Source organism: Meleagris gallopavo, chromosome 19, assembly GCF_000146605.3.
Source record: "Meleagris gallopavo isolate NT-WF06-2002-E0010 breed Aviagen turkey brand Nicholas breeding stock chromosome 19, Turkey_5.1, whole genome shotgun sequence".
Classification (NCBI taxonomy): Eukaryota; Metazoa; Chordata; class Aves; order Galliformes; family Phasianidae; genus Meleagris; species Meleagris gallopavo.
Genome location: NC_015029.2, coordinates 3,911,734 through 3,933,686, shown reverse-complemented (window position 1 = coordinate 3,933,686; position 21,953 = coordinate 3,911,734). Strand labels below are relative to the sequence as shown.

The 21,953-nt window shown below is 44.8% G+C and overlaps 1 protein-coding gene across 1 annotated transcript in view; it reads left to right on the top strand.

Annotated features, from left to right (window-relative positions):
* BRINP1 (BMP/retinoic acid inducible neural specific 1) overlaps positions 1–21,953 on the top strand; it is an 84,238-nt gene that overhangs the window by 11,555 nt on the left and 50,730 nt on the right. The window contains exon 2 of the mRNA XM_010720818.3: positions 14,556–14,823. Coding sequence (XP_010719120.1) covers positions 14,606–14,823 — 218 coding nt within the window. The 5' untranslated portion in view covers positions 14,556–14,605. The remainder of the gene's footprint in view (positions 1–14,555; positions 14,824–21,953) is intronic.

Below are 21,953 nucleotides of genomic sequence, written 5' to 3'. Positions count from 1 at the left end.
GATGATGCTTCCCTCAGTACCTCTGTGACTGAGACTGGCACTGGGTGGATGGGAGCAGAGCAGCGTGCTTGAGAACTCAGGAGTGGGAATGGAAGGCAGAGAATCCTGTCCCTAGAGGTATTAAAGGCCAGACTGGATGGGACCCTGGGCAGCTCGGTCTAGTATTAAATGGGAAGGTTGGTGGCCCTGCATGTAGCAGGGTTTTTGGAAATTCATGATCCTGGAGGTCCCTTCCAACCTTGGCCATTCTGTGATTTTGTGATTCTGTGAATGTCCAAGGAATAGGAGAGCAGGATCCCCTGTACACGCTGCTTCTGTTCCTGCTGTCTACATCTCATTCAAAGCACTCTTTGGTGGGTTGGATTAGGGATTGCTGATAGTAGTGAGCCACGCATTTTGTTTTGTTTAATGTCAGATGCATTTGGATATCACTCATTCCATTTTTCTGTAGAGACCTTATGCCTCTGGTTACATGTCAGAGGGAGCTGTGCTTAAAAAAAACAGGGAGGATCCAAAAGAAGAGGAAAGCAAGAATTCAGAGAAAGAAGTAAAAAAGGATGCTGTGACGGTCTCAAAATAAAACAGCTGTATGCACCAATTTCTAATGGAAAAAGTAAATCTGATCTCTTTGAGATTATTTCCTGGGAACTGTTCTCACACTTTGGAAATAAGGATTAGCTCACTCATTTTTCTGTATATCTAACTGTTTTACTGTAAATTCTCTGTTAAATGTAGGTTTAGACTAGAAGAGAGTAAGGTATTGTAAAAGTCAACAGCACTGTGTGAGAGTTTAGAAATAATGCAGTTGTACTTTGACTGGTTTAGATTTCTCCTATCCTGGCTTTTTTTTTTTTCTGACAACCACTATTTAATGGATTCAGCCTGAATTAATAAGCATTGTCAGTCGATCCCATAGCACTTTTTTGTGCCTGATTTTAGTGCGTGTTAAAAATAACGTCTCGCGTCTTCAGTGCCTATGATTGCAGTTTCCTTTGTACTACAGAGTTTAAAACAATCCATACCTCAAATAACTTATACTCAAAGGGTACAGAGCAGTGGGAGATAAAAGAGAAAATAAAAAGATTAGTCTGGAGTCACAGAGTAAATCAGTAGTAGAAGCCTTTAGAGAAGCATACAGTCTTGACTTCCATTCCCCTGCTCTCTCACTAGACTGCAGATTAATTATAAATCCCTTTCTCACCCATTAGGTTTTTCTCATACTTCTTCTTCTCCAGCACTTTCTCATTCACACCTTCAATTCTTCATCATTCTTCCTCTAATTCGACTTTCCTTCCTCTCCCTTTTTGCACACTTTCCTCTTTTCTCCTCCTCTGCTCCTCCTGCAGAAGATAACTAATGAAGTGGCAGGTGTTAATAACGTGTCCTGTCTGTGCCTGCTGCAAGGGTTGAACGAGGAGCAGGATGGGTGAAGGAGAAGAGAAGCAAGAAGGAGGGAAGGGACAGATGTGAATAGATTTCAGCTGAAAGTGTATAGGAAGGTGGGCAGTGAGTGGAAGCCTTGGTTGCCGTGGGAGCACAGGATCCAAACTGAACATCTAAGGAGGAAAGCATCAGCCTGTCTGAAAGCTGCGAACCTAAAGGGCCAGAAGTAGAGCAGAGACTTACAGGGCAGAAAGATATGTAAGCAGAGAGGAAGGAACAGCTTTTTTCTCTTTGCTGTGACAGGACCTGAAGCCTGGATGTCTCGCATTTGAGTTGTCTGGATGAGTTAGTGCACAGGGACTTCTAGTGCTCGAGTAAAATCAGATGTGAGTATGCATATTTGATCAGACAGGGGTTACGGGTGCTCTCTGCGCGCTGGGCATTGCGTGCTGGCAGGGATTAGGCTGCCATCTGCTTGGTACAATGCACACTATGGGGTCAGTACCTGAATCCAGGATGCTGCTGGAACTCCTGCCGATGTCCTCAAGTTGTGCAGAATAACATTTTTGTCTCTGGAGTCTCTGTCGTGTGGTTAATGGAGTGATGTGAAAAGAGCGCATGGATTTAGGGAGGAGAAGCATTTAAGGGCCAGATAGGAGATGAGACTGAAGAATTCATATCTGGGCTGGTACCTATAGCTCCCTGGAGAATAGGGGCCAAGCACACAGCAGCTGGTGGGGGGGACTGTACTGATACTCTGGGAACAAAGCCTGCAATCCAGGCAGGGGAGGGAGAAAACTGAGATGTAAATTAGGAAGACGCTTCCTTGAGCTACTTTGAGCCAAGAATATTATATCAAGAATAAAATGTCCAAGAATAGTTGGCTGTCTTTGTAAACAGTCACATTAGACATGATAGATGACTTCAGGCTTATGCCTTCACAAGCACAGTAGACTTTAAATATCCTTCTTTGGAAACTCCTTCCAAACACCTTCGATCTCACAGGGATAAGCCAGCTAGTCGTTCTTGTTCTGCATTTGATTTGCCATTCATAGAAAATTATTTATCTATCTAGTTATTTATTATCTAATTCTATGGCTGCAGTTGAGGAAAATCTATTTATTCCGTTTCCACAGCAGTGTCTCTTTCTCCAGCAGCTCTTACTAGCTGGTAAGGTACCCTGGGGAATGTCGAAGCAGAATTAATTAGTCATGACCAGTGATGGAGATGTTTTTCAGATTTGGTTTTGGCTAGCTGATTGCACAGTGTCTTCCTGGGAGTCAGGCTGTTAGAGAAACAAATGTGATGCCTGCTCTGGATCGCTGTCAGACAGTCACTTGGGAAGGATGCAGAGGTGTGTGGGATCTATCAAGCAGTGGGGAACACAGCTGCGTGCATGGTGTTGCAGGGAACCTGGCTCTTTCTTTGGTAGGACACTGTGCTAATGAATGATAAGCTGCACTTCAACATGTCCTGTCCTGTTCCCAGCCTGCCAAAGTGTGAATCTGTTGGCATCTACAAGGGATCTTCTGGGTAGACCCTCATTCTGAATGTCCCCTTTGGAACAGGAGGAGCTGTGATGCCATCTGACATGAGCCAAGCTGAAAGTCACTGCTCCAGCATGCCCGCAAGTGCAGCACTGGCCAACTGCACAGGCTGTGCTGAAGCTGTAGTGTTTGTTTTACAAATAGCTCTGTATTCTTCCAGACCTTCTTCCCTCCCCTTGTAGAGACGACTAGAGCATGTGCTATTCTTCCTGGTCAATGATTTCCTCCTGGCAATGGAGAAAGGTCAAGTGTCCATGCCAATTCTTTTCGATCTGTCAGCAGCCTTCAAATCCTCTGGCAATGAAGGGCTAATGATTTCCAGTACCTGGCGTGGATGGGCAATATCTCCCTGCAGGAGCATTCTTCCTCTCCAAAGAGACTCCTCAGTGCAGCTTGGCATCATGAAGCATTTCTCTCAAGGACTCTTCCAGGGGATAATTCAGTGATCGGTGGTAGTGTTGCTGTCAAAGGGATGGGGCTGCAATATTATGAATGTGCAGGTGACAAGGGACGAGCTCACCCTTCAAGCTACTAAGTCCCAATTTTCAAATTTCTTCATCCTCTATCATCTTTTTCTGCCTCCGACTTGTTTCACTGTTGTCTAACACGGAAACAAATGGAGGCACTTTGCTCCTCTTGCACCGCGGCAACGAGGCCAAGCGTACCGAAGCGTTGGCTGGAAGGGAGCCATTTGTGGGATGGGGAGGTGGGAACATCAGCCCTTAATGGAAGTCTCAGACTTGAGCAGTGCCTTGCTATTAGCAAAAAAGCTGTAATCTGTAGTGACAGACCAGCTGGAGCAACTGTAGACAACCAGGCGAATCTGCATGCGAAGATGCACGCTGAGCAGCTGCATGGGGGGATTCAGCATTTCAGTTGTGGTGCCTGGCTGTAGGGACACGTCCCTTAAAGAGGGAAAGCGGGCAGAAAAGCCCCTGCTATGTTAAATAAACCTCAAAAGACAGGGGATGCTCATTCTTCGGCCTTGCCTCCCAGCCTGCAGGCAGCAGCGCAGGGTGTAGCGTGGAGCACCGAGCCCCGCTGCCCTCCATCTCCGATCGAACCGCAGCAAATGCGCAGGGGCCATCGGGGACATTTTCATCCATGAAATGAAGGATCGATAGAGCTGCATCGTTGCAGGCTCTGCTCTGTGTGCCCGTTCTCGCTTCTCTTTTGCCCTTTTTTTTTCAACCCGCTTCCACTGCCTCTTGCACTGGCTTGACGACACAAATGCATGGGGAGCAGTTCCCCTCTGCTACGCGTGGAGGAGCAAAAATGGACTCTAAAAGAGAGAGATTAAAAAAAAAAGGCTCAAACAGCTAGACTTCCAAGGAGGAGGAGGAATATATCTTTTAAAAACCCATAAGTGATTTAGAAGCCAAGGGCCCCAAGGAGGTGAATGGTATTAAGACATTTAAGTCCCTGATGCTTGTGAAAACATTACACACAGATTCTACTCTGGGAGAATCTGCATTTTCCTTATTTATGTATTTCTTTATTTATAAAACAAGCAGAGAAGTTGGCTTTCCTATGTGCAGAAGAGACCTGAGTTGTGCTGTGCAATCACTGAGCTGACAGAGCTGCTTGGAAAATGGACATGCAATTTCCTCACAAAATCCTTACCTTCAGATTTCTGCTGTTTGTGTTTATGTTGCTTGTGTGGTTTTACTTATTTATTTACATATTTATTTAAAACTCCATTTTGAATAAGAACTTTGCTCTTACGAACACAAATTTCTTCAGGCAAAAAAAGATAATAATTTGAGACCATCAATATCTTCTGCTTCTGCAGCATTAAAATGCTACAGGAAATACTTGGCATGGTATAGTGTTAATAAATATTATAACTAAAACACCATCAAATGCTTCATGCACTATATAATGTATTTTAAACATATTAAACATATATCAACACCGTACAGAATAAGTAAAAATGTCAAAGCAAATTAATTGAAACAACATAAAAATAATGTGTTTGTCTCCTCAAAATGAAACATCTCAGTACAACTGAAGTGAAGAGAGAAAATCAAAATGATTTGTTTTGACACTTTAAACATAAAAAAGTTTGTCAAAATTGACATGTTCCCATGTAATGTTTCGATTTCAAGAGGACTCCGTTTTCCTGCGAAAAACTGTTCTGTCAAAATTTTTTGACCAGCTCTACTTGCAGTCTATCTAAACAGACAAGCATCACAGCCAAGACTCTCAAACGCTCCAGGTGGTCACAAGATAGATTTAGCACAGAGCAGAACAGTCTCAGAGAAGGAAATAAATAAAACTCACAGATAGGGGTGGCCTTACAGTTGGGTACCAAACTGCTTTAATGTTTGAGATGCTCAGACCTGTGTGGTTCTGGAATCAAATCCTAGTGATGGCTGTGGTTCTTCAGTTTTTAGGGAGGCTCTGTAGCAGGATTGATGCACTGATGGAAGAGGCTATTATTTGTGATGGTCAGATGCCAGTGCAGATTCTCAGTATCCTCTGGGATGTTTCAGTTCTTGGCATTGGTTAAGGTCTAGATACTAATAACCCTTCTGTGCTTCCTAGATTAATACTAGGAAGTATGAAATGGTATGAAATGACTTTATTATCCATTCATCCTTCCTTCTCAGTGAAAATCCCAGAACAGGGGCTTATGGAGTAGGTTGAAATGCAGCACTGCAGGTAGATTGGCTCTGGGATTCAGAACTGCTAAAAAGCGTTGGCTAGGAATTCTCCCACTCTTATGATGTACAGATTTTAAATCTTCTCATTATATAAAAGCAGTTTCAGGTTAATTTGTGCTCCTAATTTAATATGCTGTTCCAAATTAAGAGTTAATATGATATTTGATGATCTTTTTGCAATAAGATTCAACCTAAGGCTCATTGACTTCAATAGACCTTCCAGCAGAACCTGCAACTGCTGAGTACTGCATGGATGCACACCTGCTGCAGGAGATCTGCATTCAAAGGCTTCTGACTTCTACTTCAGAAGCTGCTAAAAATTTGGGGCTATTACATATTTTAGCTCACATTTACAGTCTGAATTTAAACTCTTGTTCCCCCATAAGGGGAAACAGGGCAATAGGAGCTGAAGCTGAAGCTCAACCGTCCTCAGAGCAGTGTCCTATGGACTGAAGTATCCTTCCTAGAGCCTTATGTTAGTGAGTGAATCATGTGGCACACCTCTCACTGAATAGTACCCATCATGTAACTGCTGAGGTTTCAAGCCCACGTCAGCAGCCATTTATCTTAACCCTGATTCCAGATACAGCTCTGCTCCCTCTCAGAACTCCAAGCTATGCCAGCTCTGTGAGGTCTCACCCTGGCAGGACTCCTGCACAAGGGTCTCCAGTGTTGGCTGCAGAACGGGTTAAATTCATGGAGATTTTATGGCCACGCCAAATTCTTCCTTCACTCAATGTGATAAGAGAAATGGATCTGCCTCTGGCCAGAATTTGCAGCCAACAGCTTTTCCTTTGATCCTCCCATTTTCAGCTGCCCCTGGTTCAGTTGGCATCATCCAATGGGAGCGGTGGCAGAACCTGATGCCCATAGGAAGCACTGAGCTAAATGGGGCTTTTCATCCTGGCAGGCAGGGCTGTCCTTATCCCAGCAGCAGGAGCTGTACAAGGAGAAGCCATGGCTGAAGGATTTTAACCCCTAGTGTTCCCCCAGCCAGGGCTGAGAGATGCAAAAGACCCAAGTCAGGAACGGACTGAGGGGTAAAAAGAAAATCACCAAGAAGATATATAAATTGCAAGGATCATTAGGTAACCTCAGCTTCCTAGCATGCCAAAATAGGCATTGTCTGCTTGCATTTCCAAGGGATCACTCTATGTGGCTGTGGTGGCACGCTGCCTGCCCAGGAATGAACATCAGAACAACAGAAATATCGCAAAGAATGTCAGGTGCGGGATAACAGTTGACCTTTTGGATTGAACATTTTATTTTTTTACTCTTCAAGGCAGTTTTGGCATTGATTTTTTTTTCCTTCAGGCTCTCTGCTTACAGGTCCAAATTGTTGCAATGAATATATTAGAGAGGAAAGACCGGCACACTGACTGTAGTCGGCATGAAGACAAGAATCAGGGTTTATGGACTCCGATCCAGGCCTCTTGAAACTCAGTTTTCAGATTACTGTCTTTCTCAGTTTTAATGATAGGGAAGAGTGACATTTTTGTTTAGTTTATTTTGTAGTGTCTACAGGAATTTCTACAAATTTTTATTCCAAAATGCAATGGAAATGTTAATTGAATGTGGACATTTCCTTTGTGCATAATTACAGAATTTATTTTTGTTCAGTCACAACATGCTGTTTAAGAAAACACTTCATTTTGATTTTGGATATATATTATTCAACATGAAATGAAAAACAAAACACAATCTTGAACCAATCCTTTCCAAATAGAAAACTCAACATAGTCTGTTCCAAAGAAAAGCTGACTTTATCAAAATGCTTTTTTCTTTTTCCTTAAATCAACAAATTTCTACAAAGTGTTTTGCCTCTGATGAATTGGCATTTTTCTGACATAAAAATGAGCAATCCAAAAAAATTGAAAGCAGCTCTATGGAAAGTCTTAGCTAATTCTGGAACAGTAGCATGAAGGTGCGTAGGAAGGGTATTGCAAGGAGATGTAGTGTCGAGCTGAGACTTAAAAGATTTGGGTTGAATTCCTGGAATGATCTGGGGCAAGTCATTAATCTGCCCCGTGTCTCAATTCCCATTCTACAGAATGGGAGAAACAGCATTTCCCAATCTCAAGCTACTGCAAGGATAAAAACCTATTAACACTTAAGAGATTGCTGGACTTTGATATAAGGTGTATAAATACTGAGGGAGACAGAAAGCAGAGCTGCATTTTTGTGTAGCTTAGAATGAAATTATGGGGAAGTGGACTAGCTTGGACAATAATTTAATAATAGTAGAAATAATTTCAAGTTCTGGGCAATGTTTAATAGAAATCACTGCTCACCACCCACCATATTTTTTCCTAATAAGCAGCTCAGAAAAGTGCGATTTATCATTATTATTATCATCTATATTCATTCTATCTCTGCCACTTCACAAATGAGAGGAGTTCCTCACAAACATCTACAAAGCTAGCTCATTATCCAGCCTCCCTATTTATAACTCTCATTTATGACAATAGCTATCAAAATCTTGCCAACAGTAGGGCTGCTGGTGTGCTGACACCACTGCTCCGCAGCACGCCGAGCGGTATTATCTCACTGTTCCCTTGCGTTTCCCCATCTGTCCCTGGCCATCTGGTGTCCTTGGTCTTCTAATTAGATTGTAAGCTTTTTGGGGCACGGACCGCCTTCCTGGTTGCACAGCACCTATCATGATGTTGTGCCAGTCTCAGATTCGGCACGACTGTCTTCAAAATGGGATTCTTCCTTCCCTATCAGTGTGCACGTGCAGAAGATGGTGTCCAGCAGCACCTGATGGTGTGACTTCGGGGAGGTTGCACCCATAGCACTCTTCGGTTTCAAGCTGCCTCTGAACCTCATCATAATAACAGTGGTAGTTTATAATTAGCTGAAGTACGGGGACAAATGAGCTGAAATAAGGTATCCAGTTGTTACCAGTGTGATTCTCAGCTCATTCTAGGCAGGGAGCAATTAGTGGCTTTGCACAAAAGCTTTGCTTCCTCTAGACTGCTGGTTGTACTGCATTAATAAAGAAGGATACGTAGGGTGATCTTTTGGTTCACTGAGTATTCTGACAGGTTGTAAGCAAAGTGTTGACAAAATGAAAAGAAAAAGATCTTTCTTCCTCTAAGTCATTAGGGGTCAAAAGAAGTATTTTTTTCTAACTGTTCTCTCTTAAGAGTCTGGAAGGGCAGATCAAAAGGGGAAAACTATTCCTAGTAGTTTCAAACAGAAATTTGGAAGTGTGTCCTCTCGGTGCTCTGAAAACCAAAACTGACACTGCCTAATCGTTATTTTTTTTTCAGCATGAATGATTTGGCAAAACAGAAGTGCATTTTTCAACCCTGCTGTTATTACTGGAGAAGAATTTCTCATCACTCCTTCTTGCCATCCCTCACCCCTAAATTTCCCAGCTGATGAATGTCCCCCAGGTCTAACTGCTCAAACATATTTCCAACTGAAATGGGTAAAGAATAAGTGAAAAATTTAGGCACTGATCAGAAACTCAGAGCAACCACTGACTTGCAGCTCCACTACTGACTGCAGCTGGATATCAGCCATTGCAGTCTGAGCTGTCATTTCTCAAAGACAGAAATGGCCAAATTCTGTGTTCCCAGGGCTCAGACTTATCCTCAGAACTTTGTATGACTTAACAAACCTTGACAGATTGGCTTCCCCATCCCTTTCTGTCCACGTTCCCTGTTTTCCCCTGGCCCTGACACATGAGAGATGCCCTCAACTTGGTTGGATTGCTGGCCAGTGTTTCCAGGGACAGCTGATGCTGCCTCGTGGGCAGTAACTGCCTTCCAGCACTTTTATCTCTGATTTACATGCAGGGCATACATGTTGTTGCTCCGTTTGCAACCAGTGACCTACCAGGAGCTGAACCCTAAAGATGAAGGGCAGTAGGTATCTGTCTGGCAGGAGAGCGTGCAAGTTACCTTAAAGCAGGAATTGTTGAATAAAACCTCAAAGATCTCCCATACTTAAAATTAAGTGTACACTTAAGCTGTTTGCTGAAATGAGGTCAGATGTGCCTCACTTTGCAGGGTCGAGCTCTAAACTAACATAAGCTGTTTCATCTCTCCCTTGACACTTCAGCCTTTTACTAATTTATCAGCATCCTAAAGCAGTGTGTGAAGTTGCTGCAGAACAGAAGTGTTTCAGATACAAATAGCAATTGTTAGCCTCTTCCCTCTGGTAAATGGCAGCAGGCAGAAACCTCTCTCAACCTGCCAAGACCGAAATGTGGGACACAAGAATGAATTATTGGTGCATGAAGCTTAAAGAGATAGGGAACTTATTTCTTTGCTACGAATATTGCGTTCGGTAATTTCCTGAGTCTGCATTTCTGATGGAAATAGTTTATACAGCGATGAGCATGAGAAAACAGAAGGGATATGTGCAAGATCAGTTTGACTCTAATAGAAGGGATAAGTGCAAGGTACAGAGGTTAGAAGAAAGGTAGAAAATCCCAGGAGGCAGAGGAAAAGAGGAGTGTTTAGAACAAGCAATGACCAGTCAGTTCCTGCACTCTACACAGCCTTTCTGATAAGAAAAAGATCTTGCAGAATCATTTTGTGCAAAATCTATCATCCTGAGCTTTCTCACTGTAGAAAAATTACCTTTTAAGTGGCTAAGTAGACACTCAGCTTTATTCCTTTCTTCTCATTTCAAGAAACAATGGGAGTAACAGCACTTGCCTGCCTTACTAGAGTGCTGAGAGCTTTAATTAATGTCTCTAATTCAATTTGAACTCCTTGGATAAAAGGCACTGCCTTGTGACAGCAAAGGTATTGCCCAAAATAGAATATAATTAACACACCGATATCAATCACAATGAAATTAAGTGTACATTCAAATACAACTTGCACTTTAAAGAAAGCACCTGCCTATTTTTCCTCCAAGAATCCTGAATACTTATAAGACAAGGAATATTTAATGTTCCAGGCTGAATTCGGGTTATAATAAGGCCGTCTTTATCTGCCTAATTAAGAGGGTTTGTAACACTGGCACTGACAGATACGCCTTCATGATGGTCAGTGCTGGAAATTGACCATAAAATGACTTGGAATCAGTACTTCTCATATTTTGTATCCAGCACTTATTTACTGTGAACTTTAGCCTGTGTCCTGGCTCACCCACTGATCATGTTTATTAACAGATGTGATAATCTCATCGTTTAGTTCATTGAGATGAAACCAACAGAACCCAGATCACTGCATTACTGTATGATGCTCCAGAGTGGGAATGGGCTTTATAGGCTTGGATTTTCCTAACTGCTGCTTTGCAAAGCTTGCTGACACCATGGGGTGGTTGCTTCTCCTTGCTTTTAGGAGATGAGCACCTAATGCACCATGTGTGCAACAGGACAGCGTTTTGCTAAGTGCTACACTCAGATGATGGCCTCTCCAACAAGACTGCAAATCTGTCAAACAAATAATACCGTATGTCCAAGCTGATAATTGGAAAGTGAGGCAAAAGAAAGCATTTAAGGGCATTGCCCTAAATCATGCAGGATGTATTGGGCAGAGTTGAAAAGAATGCCAGATTCCTGGATCAAAATCCATGTCCAGCAAGATTGTCCTTTAATACAGAGATTGCGTCTGTGCCAGATTCAGCTTTCAGTTACTCTCAGGTCTCCTACCCAAAAGCTACATACTTGGAGACATCCCTCCCTCCTCTTCTTCCCCCGTATGCCTTGCACAATCCTCAGAACATATCTTGTATCTGTGGAGCGTCATAACACCACATAACAAATTAATTTCTGATTCAAACTTGTTAGGAGTTAGATTGAATAGATCTCACATTATTGCCTCAGATGCAGAATAATCCCACTTCAGTAAGCTTTAGAGCTTCCACAGGGACCAGCCCCGTGGTGTGTATTAATATTTAACGTGAAACAACATCTCTACAGCAGCTACAGGGGGGAAAAAGATACTACTAAAAAATTAAAGTTGGTTTTGTGGTCGTCATCTAGACCCAGTTGTGCTCTACCATCCTCACTGCCTCGGGCACCATTGCCTGCTCTCAGCACTGATACCTCCAACCAGCTTCCAGACAGTGAGGAGAGACCATTTCTTGGCATCTCAAGGCAAGTGCTTGTCATGTCTATAAGTCTTGGTTAAGGCATCACAACGCCACTCATCCTGACTCCAACCTAAAAAGAAAAGAAGGGAGGATGATGAAGAGGTGTGTGGGGAGAATTAATGAATATTGCTTCTCTCTCGTAAGCTGAAATTCCCCCAGTGTATGCTGCTTGTGGATGCGAGGACACAGTGGGATTTCTCTGAAACCCACTTCATTTGATTCTTCTCCTGTTTCAGTTTGTGCCTGTACTGTGCTGGGAACTGGAGGTAGGCTGTCACTCCACTTTGGTGTGTAAGAGCTCCCTGCCTCTCTGCAATAGAAATTCAATAGGAAGTGAAATGTTTAAAGGAAAACTGATCCAGGCTGGCTGATGGAGGAAGTAGTTACAGAAGAGTTTAATGAAAGACAAGCAAGGGAGTTTGGACGACGTGTACAGACTGTTATCAGCAGCAAATCTACATACCCATCTAATGGCAAATAGGCTTGCAGCTGCTTACTGGGATGGCAGGGTGCTATGGGTGTGCAAAGAGCAGCGGGACAGAGAAATGGGAGAAACATTCCCCTGAACAGGAATTTGGAAGTGCCCAGGGTGGGATGTAGGTGAGAGCATGTCCAAATAGCCACTTCAGGTTCATGCCACCTGTGAGTGGAAGCAGATATGTACCATATCTCACTGAAAGTACAGTGTTCTCCTCAGTGTGGGGCTAGAAACTCTCTAAGCCCAGTTTTGTAAGGTGAAGTAGAACCACTCCTTTCTGAGAGGTGATGGGCTAAAGATGTGTCGTGTTTATGGCAGAAATGAGAGGCAGTGGTGAGGGCTAATATTAAAAATGTCTCCAGAAGGGGAACAGCCTCTTCGGTTATGAGCTACAGGTGCCATTATTATTAATAACAGTAATATTCTATCTGCAAGTGGAAAGAAGCTTATACGTGCCCAACAGAAAAAAAGCAAACATTCATTGACTTTCCCATAGTTAATTTTTTTCATTTCTTCATGCAGCGCAACAGCTGATCGTCGTTTTTAACCAGACTTACACAACTCCTTTTTGTCAAGTGCTGTTGAGCTCGCTGCAGTTCTGTGAGCACATGCTGTGCACACGTGCAGACTCCCACACGCTCGGTACATGCATACTTCAGTCTCTTGTGCTCCCCATTATACTCCCAGGTTCAATACGTCTGTGCAGAGACATGTGCTCGCTGCCATGGGCGGCAGCATTGCTTTGGTCTCAGTGAAAGCTCCTGGAGCAGAGGAGATGATGACCACATTGGCTGCAGAGCTGGTGCCTTCTGGTCTATACAGCGGTGCTTGCAGTGCTAAAGCTCTCATGTCTACGAGCAGTGCTGCAAATGTATATCTGTTCTGGCTCTCTGTGCTATATTCTGCAAAAGTGGGTGTCTATCAGCTGTCCTGAGGACAACTTTGGCTAGGTTGGCATGGCCAGAGAGGGGCACACAGCTTCGAGACCACTCTGCCTGCCTGGGCATCCCCACCATGTTGCCACATCCCTGCAAGGATGGAGCTCAGCAAGGATGAAGCAGATGGACAAGGGGAGGGCAGCAGGAGGAACATGCCCTATGCGCAGAGAGGAGCAGAGCAGCCTCATCAACACCCTGCGACGTGAATGTTCTGCCCAGAGAGCTGGGGGCACAACCTGCATGTGGAGCTGCTGCTGTACTGCATTCCCTTGCATGTAGCAAGCCGCAGGGGAAGGGCTGCTGCCAGGCATGGATGCTGACAAACCAAGCTGCTCCCTTGCACCAACGGAGCACATGGTTTTGTTTTGAGAGGGGCACGGTGCCAGCAGCATTACTGCGGAGGTGGATGATCTAACAGCTGAAATGCTGGAAATGGAATTGAGGAGTCGAGGGCTTTCTTTCAGCTGTATCCATAGCTTGCTGCGTAACCTTTGGCAAGGTGTTTCACCCCTCTGTTTCCCTTCCCACTCATCATATGTCTTGTCTATTCAGACGTTGAACACATTGGGGCGAGGAGCTGGGCTGCCTGCAGCCACGATTCGTACAGGAGGGGGATGACGTGCCCCACACCAGGTGCTGGGGAGCATCCCCTTCAGCTCCCTAGTAAAATATGTTAAATATGCATGTTCGGCACGTCTCCCCACAGAGCCTTGATCTTGGGAAGAGCCTCAAGGTCCTACAAGAGCCCAAATAGCAACAGCTCTTATCCCCCGCCTCCAAACACACACCTCCCTGGCACCCAGACAGCAAAGCAGGTTGGGGTGATTTTTTTGGCTTTTAAAATTTGGCAGGATTCTATAGTTGTGTGTGTGTGTGTGTGTGTGTGCGTGCGTGTGTGTGTGTGTGTGTGTGTCTGCATGTGCTCGTCGCTGAAACCTGGGTAACAATTTTATTTCTTTTTTGGCAACACTTTAAAGTAAGAGCTGGGTCTTTATAGATTGCTCAGGTTGCGCGGAGTATGGATTACAGATCGTCAGTGAGACATGAAAGCAGAAGACACGTTTCTCTGGCACAGCATTAAAGGGACAATAACCGGGTAATTGTAGCCCGGGGTGCGGCCACCTTCTGCGCCCAGCCCTCGCTCATCTCCATGGCATTGCAGAGCATTGCACGAGGGAGATGATGGAAAAGCTGGGGTGAGGATGTCTCAGGTCAGGACCTAGTTATTTCAAAGGTGGTATGCGCTCAGGAGGTTAAAGGCACCACTTAAATACATGAATAAAACGCTGCCAAATACTTCAAGCAGTAACACACAGGCGGACTGAAGGCTTTTAAAATGTGATTTTTCATGTCTGTTTTCACCCCGAGAGATGATTGTCAAAGGATCAAAGCAATTCCCATTTTTAAACTCTTTTTCTCTCCCTTCTCCCTCCCCTCCATTTCTCTCTCTTTCCTTCCTCCTCTTCCCTCTCTTTTTCAACAGGACTCCACAGAATGGAGCAAGAATGAGAGGAAAAAGGCAGACAGAAAAGCATGAACTGGAGGCTTGTTGAGTTCCTCTACCTCCTGTTTATATGGGACCATATACTAGTACAGCCCTCCCACCAGGACCCAGCTGCCACCAACCAACATGTCTCCAAGGAGTTTGATTGGCTTATTTCAGACAGGGGGCCTTTCCACCACTCGCGGAGCTACTTATCCTTTGTGGAAAGACATCGTCAAGGATTTACAACCAGATATAAAATATACAGGTATGTTGGTTTCCTACAGCACCTGTAACTTTGAGGAGTTGTTAGGAGGTGGGCACGCAGCCAGTTCCCTTGGGATCAAGGCTTGTTGTCAATGGAAGGGTGCATCACTGTACCCATTCCACCTGGAAATGCTTCTTAGCTTCCACACAGTCCTCTGGTGGCAATGCAGGTTGCTTCAGAGACTTGTCTCTATTGCTGTCATGTAGTTTGAGAACTTCAACTCACGCACTTCATTTGTGGGGCAGATCCACTCACAGGCTCACAAGCACATTTCTCAAGTCAGTGTCCCAAGCAGCAGACCAAGTTTCTGTACCAAATTCATGCATGTGCACTGCCAGCAGCATAAGGTTCACGTGGGCGAGAACACACATAAAGAGGCACAGTGCATGTGCCTAAGCTGTGTGCTGCCTACTGCAGCCCTTTGCAGATGGTCCCTGTGCATGGGTTGGACTTGTCCCCAGAACCGTGAGCTTGGTTTGAAAGTCATTCAATTAAAAACCTACAGCAAATAAGCAGAATTTGGATTTCCCTTCTCCTTCTAGGTTTTGAAGCCTTTGTTGTTGCCTGTTTCAAGTGCTTCTTGGCAGCTGTGATATTTAGAAATATACTTATCTTTTTGCTATTTGAATATGAAAAGCTGGAGTGCTCATGTGAGCCTCCTATTACAGCAGCAGGCACTTTGGAAGGAAGGGGAATAAGCCAGCAAGTATCATGAGATTTGGGCTAAAACCCAGAGAGACTGCAAAACTCTCATAGACATGTGCACATTTACATAATTATATAGTCCTGTTGTGTTTCAGAAAGACACTTGCAAACATATCGACGCAAACTAGTAGGTGGGAAAGTGTTGGTGAATAGCCTACTGGCAGCATGCACACAGATGCACACACAGACTGCTGGGGTCAAGAGGAGCAGAAAACCGAGTGCATGCGGTAGCGTTCTCCCATGGGCAGAAAGCCAAAAGCATCTGCAGAGTAATAGCAACATGTGAGACATCATCTATGTGTGGAGAAGAAAAATGAGTTCTGCCTGTCCCATGGCCTCCAGCGAGTGCAGCATCCCCTCCCCTTGCAGCAGCCCACAGAGCAAGGGCAGGTTAGCATGGTTGGAAAATATTGTCCTGGCTTGTTGTCTTCATTCAAAACAGCCTGGGGGATGTCAGCTCCAAAAAGCAGAAATTATCTTGCCACGCTTCCTTTAAGGACACCTCACAGGCTTTGCTTGCACAGAGGAGCAGGGAATACAGGGAAGCCTTTTTCACAAAGACTTTCCTGGCTATGCGTAACCTCAGCTCTCCCCCGTCCCCTGGCTGACAGCTTGCACCCCGATCGGAGCTGCGCACCCCTGCCCCATGCAGTGCCTCTGGAAGTGGCTCTGCCCTTTGCTAAAGAGCTTTTCAGCCCTCAGTGCCATGCAGCAGTCTGCAGGAGCTGTAGCAGGAGGGAAATGCCTGCAATGTATGTGTTCAGACGCATCCAGGAACTGTCAGTGTAGGTCAGGGCAGAGATCCATCAAGCCTGGGATCCTGTCTCTGAGAATCACAGAGAAACGGGGCTGGAAGGACCTTGAGAGGTCATTTAATCCATGCTTCTTCCCCAAGGCAGACTCAGCCATACCTGTGCTGCATCTGACAAAGGTCTGTGGCAATCTCTCATGAAAGGTTTCCTGTGAAGGAGAATTCACACCCCGAGCAGGCAGCCTGTGCCGCCGCTTTGCTGTCTCCGTCTTCATAAAGGAGAGAAAATTTTGCTCAAATTTAATGTGAAACCTGTGATTTCTCGCTAGTGAGGAGAAAATTCCCCTTTGGTTTGTAGGAGGATGCAAAAGGTTTGAAGGTCTATTTCAGTTCAGGGTGAACTTCATACATGGCAAGTAGAATAGGGCTGCATTTCTCCATTTCTGCTGGATATTGCCAAAGTAATTACCAGAGAAACTTCTTGCATAGGGAGGACATGATGTTGTACTTCCTTAAAAGAGGGAGAAAATCTGGGGGTGCATTTCTTGGCCATATATTATGACTGGGAGGTGTGTGCTTTGCTAGCACGATCTGTGAGTGGCTTTTGGACCCACTGCAGTCAGCAGGAATGGCCTTGCTGCCTCCAGCCAAGCAATGGAGGCATTAGGTAGAGCTTTAGAGGGTTGTTTGATTTTCATAATCGGCTCTGCTTGCAGGACTGATCACTTGGAAAGGTGACCCATGCATTTTTAAAGCAGTATCAGAATCAGGCTAGCCCTGGTGAATGAGTGGAGCCACTTGCAGTGATTCACAGCTGGACTCTGAGCACACAGCTCCAGAACATGTCATCGTACTGAGACCCACAGGGGAAAAATCTCATTTTGCAGGCTCCTTAAATTGACTTCAAGAATCTGTGAAGCTGTTGGGATTTTGTCAACTGTTTAATTCCAACGGAGAGGCCTTTTTCCTCCCAAATGATGTCTCTCAATTGCTCTTTGCACTAGACTAGCCCAAGGGAGGCACATCTTCTGTGTTAAGTGTACCACTCCTTTCTCTAGGATAGCAGCTGATTTGGAGCATGGAAATTTTCCTATGCTATCTTCACTTTCAGTGCTCCTTTTCTCCCAGACTTTTTGTTTCTTTGGCTGTTTTTTCCCTCAATCCAACAGTTCCATCTGGCAACTGTTGTTCAATGAGGGCTGACCTGACCCCCGATCTTTTCCAATGGTCACTAGCAGCAGATCTTAAACCAGCCATGGTGGCCAAGGTTTTGGAGTAGATCTAAAATCAGACAAGGGGACCTTGTCTATCCCTAATTGAAACGCTGTCACTTGTTTAATAGTGATTTCCCCAGTGTCTTGCTGTGCAGGAGCGTGGGCACAGTGTATTAGAACTGTGTCATTTACACTGAAAACCCAGAGAGAGGAAGCCACTGTCGATGTTGCACAGCAGTGTAAGGCTATGGGCAGCATCTTCCGATTTCTACAGGTGCAACTTCAGACTAAAAGCTGCAACACTCTTCCTGCCATAGCAGGTAATGTCCACGTATCTGTCAACAGCAAGGAAGAGCCCGTTTCGGTTAGCAAGGCTAACACTGCATGAGCAGGATTGCTGTGCAACAGTTTATTTTTTCATAGATCTGGATCCAGATCTACCATCTAGCCCCAAAGCAGCTCCCTGTTACAGTCTCCAATGACTCATTCTCTCCTGTGTTTTGCATTTTGGCAGATTTTAGGACTCCTTTTAGCACAAGTTGGACCACTGATTTTACTGGTGCCCTCAGTCAAGGTTTGCACCTTGCATGATTTATCAAGAGGAAGATAAGTATAGGAGGGAGGTGTTTTATATTGAATTATGGACAGTAGGGGTAGATACAATTGCATTAAGGAGGCACATTAATCAGCATCGATTCACACCAATAAGGCTGGTTTAGGGGGGCCTCTGGCAGGAAAATGCTGCTTTGATCATTATCTGTGCACTCTGATGCTAATGCAGATAGGGTGGCAGATGCTCAGAGTGGTTTGTGGGATGTCTGTCTGAATATTCATTATCACCATCCTTGTTGTTGTTCCCAGTCATGAGAGCCTTGGGTGCTAGATACTACACAAGGGCTGGAAAGTAGATGAAGCTCAGCTTGGCTTGACTTTGTGGCTAGGGCACTGGTTGTATCAGAAAGCACTCCTGTTACCACAGGAAAAGGGCAAGATGAGCTTTGCTGTAAGCAAGAGGTTGGACTGGAGACCCCAAGGGTCCCACCTCAATGATGTATCTGTGATTTCCCCAATTCTCTAATTCAGAGTGGGCACTAAACTGGGTGCTCATAAAGGGATTTGCAGTACTGAGTGCAGCTTTGGCCATGCTAGAGATTTTTATTTAGTCCTAGAAAACCCACACATCTGAGCAGCTACATGCTCTCTATCCCTTGACAAAGAGGAAGAGAATTCCCATGAAGTGAGCATCTTTACTGTGCACATAGCACAGGCTACAGTTGACTTAGAAATGCAGATGCTTTTCTGCTGTTGAGCCTGGTTCTCTGTGAAATGGATAAGTGAATCTGTTGGCTTCCAGGAAAAGACACTCATTTTTGTTGCTGAGGAATCTGATGTAGCATGGCAAGCACTGCCACTGCCCCCAGCCCCACACAGCAACACATGGCTGGGCTGCTGCACGTCCTGCTCGTCTGGCTGGATGTGTGTGGCCTGTCCTTATTCCTTGGTGAGAGGAGAATCCTATGTTCAGGCATTGCACAATCTGACTAGGTGCATGTGAGCTTTGAACGACTGCTTTCAGTAGTTCCTAGCACAGGAGTTTTGGCTTCCCTGGCCAATGGGCAAGTTGCATGCAAAGCTGTGATTTCCACAGCTGAGGGACTGATCTGGCAGAAAACTAAGCCTTCAGGAAAACAAACAAACAAACAAAGTTCGTTTTCAGCCGGATCACTTTTCCAATCTCATTCATTGTGTACCCAGGGGCTATGAAAGGGATGGGGCTATAGGGACAGAGGCAGAAAGGGACTGATGAAACTGCTGTTTTCAGCAACAGCATGGATTAGAGTTGTGCTGAAGTAGTTGTGAAATGGCATCCTAAGTGTGGGCAGAGAAGCCCTATTAGAGCTGCCTGCACCATTGTTTCAGTCCATTTTGTTTCAGTCCATTTTTTTTCTTCCATCTCTCCACTCCTCATTGACTCCTTGTGCTGTTTCTCTATTGGATTGAATTTAATCTGCTGGTCACTAGAGATGTACAAATAATTGATTTTGTGGTTCACTGGTTGTATAGAAGAAAAATAACATTAAAAATGGGCTGATCTGAAACTGATGTTTGTTCAGATTTCCAGTAAAATGAAAAAATCAAAACATTTCATTTTAGGCTCAGTGGTATGCTTAAGCTTTGCTGTTTGCTTTACTTATCTTTTAATCCAGTGAAAAACAGTATTTCTTTTTTCCCATTTCTTAAAGCATAACAGTTCACCTCCCAGCACAAAGCCAACTACTGCCACTTAAGAAATGTCAAAAGGGAAACACCTTGATTTGGAGTGCGTTTTGTTGAGCTCTTTGCTCATCAGGGTGCTCATTTAAATTGTGTTGAATTTGCAAGTGGTCGCTCAGTCCTTGAAACTAACAATGAGAAAAAAGAAACTAAGACAATCTGACTATTTATTGTTCTTTGTGAGACCTTGAGTCTGACAATTTCCCAGGGTCCAGCACTGCCTTCCCTTGGGTTCAGCTTTTGGCATCCTAAGGTAAAGAAACACACATACATACATACATATATATATATATGTATATATATATGCATTTTTCCCCCAGCAGTGCTCGCCAAGGGAGCCACAGCCAACACACAGCTGTAGAATGACAGCTTTGCCATGGGAAGGCTCACATTTGCTCAAAACTCAGCTGGATGCTGAGACCCAAGTGCTATGGACTGAGACGAAGCATCCAACACGGTTGCAGTCACAGTTCCTCTCTCCCACACATAACCCGGCAAGCTTTCAGTCCCGTTCCAGTTGTTCGGATGCCTGCAGCATCCCAAAAAGCACCGTGAAGGTTCTTCTTAGCATTAAGGTGATGCTCTGTGCTGGTACAAATTGATAGGCACCGTTAGGCTTTTTAATCTTTGCTTCGGCTTTTTTAGTCATGCTGAAGTTCTGCTGACAAGGTTTTCCTATTAGTTTTTTATGCTATCTGTTTAAAGGGGACATCAACTTTTATGTTTTCCAGTCAGAGGCAAGGTGTTTTTTCTTTTTTTTAGGAGAAGCAGTGCAGCAATTGAAGGACAGAGGGAGCTGAGATGAAAGGAGGCTCTTGCCTCTGTGTGGAATGAGCAATGGGAATCTGTACGGCGTTGCATGGCAAAAAATACAAAATCTCCATAGCTTACATTATGCATGTAAACGAGTGATGTACATTGGTTTGTAATCAGCAAATGCCTTGTAAATAAATGTGTGTAAACCAAAAAATTTAAATCTATTTCCATAGTGCATGTAAACAATGAAGCCTTCCAGTGTTCTCTTCAGTGTAAATGTTAATCTGAAAATGACATTACTACAAGTTGATGCAACTTTACAAGAGAGCCACGATTTACATTCCTGTCTCACTGGCTCTAACGCAGCAGCTTGGCAGATTCAGAGCTGGGGGTAAACCCATCCCATCTCAAGCATCTCCTTTTAGCCACAGCCTTCATCCTTCATGCCGTTCAGGGACAATCGTTGTGGCTGGCGTTCCCTGCATAATGTGCCTCCCTGCAGTACTGAAAGCTTTTCATAGATTTGCATGAGAAGGAGAGAGGCAGGAGGAGGGTGGCATGGGATGGCTTGGGCTGAGCTGTGTGGTGCTGAGCCCTGGAAGCAGGGCTGCAGGAGCAGCTGTGCTGGCTGCAGGCAGATTCAGATGGCGGGGGCTCGCAAGCATCTTTAGCAGCTGTAGGAGTCAACAGAAGGATGCATCCCTCCCCTTTGATATTCTTGAGAACACAGGGCAAATGGAAGGATAAATTGCACCAACCTTTGGTATGATCAGAGCTGCTAAGATCTGGGGGGAGAGAACATCCCAGCAAGCTTTGGGGAAGAGTAGACCCTCATCTCAGCTTGGCAGCTCACAGCTGTGGGGAATGGTGTAGGAGCACTGTTAGTTGATGAGTCTGTGTCCTGGCAGGGTGCTGGTGGTTAGGACGGAGCAGTTCTGCAGGAAAGCATGCACAACAAGCAGAGCACAGCACTAACTGGCTGCCCTGCCTGCTGACCACAGTAAACTCTTCATTGAATCAGCTGAGCTTTAGCACAATTCTATAGACTGGCAAACCCAAGCACCAAAACTTCCCTTGGGAACCCAGAGTCAAACACTGTAGCCATCCTCCCAACCAACCACAGAGTCAGCATGGACAAACATTTTGAGTCACCGAGCTTCCAAATAGATCTGTGCCCTGCTGGGCTGGCAGAGAGCATCCTGTCCCTTGGGGAGCTTGTGCATGGTTCTCCCTTCTGCTTGGAGGTGATGGCAGGTGGGCTCTTCCCAGCTGGTCCCCAAGGCTGCTCCAGCTTGTTGCCACAGCACTCACTCTGCACTCTCATCTCGCAGATGACAGTCCAGTGGCTTGGGAACACATTTTAAAGGCTAACAAGCCAAGGAGAAACCTTTGCTACTTTTCTTTTTTTCTTCTTTTTCTTCTTCTTCTTT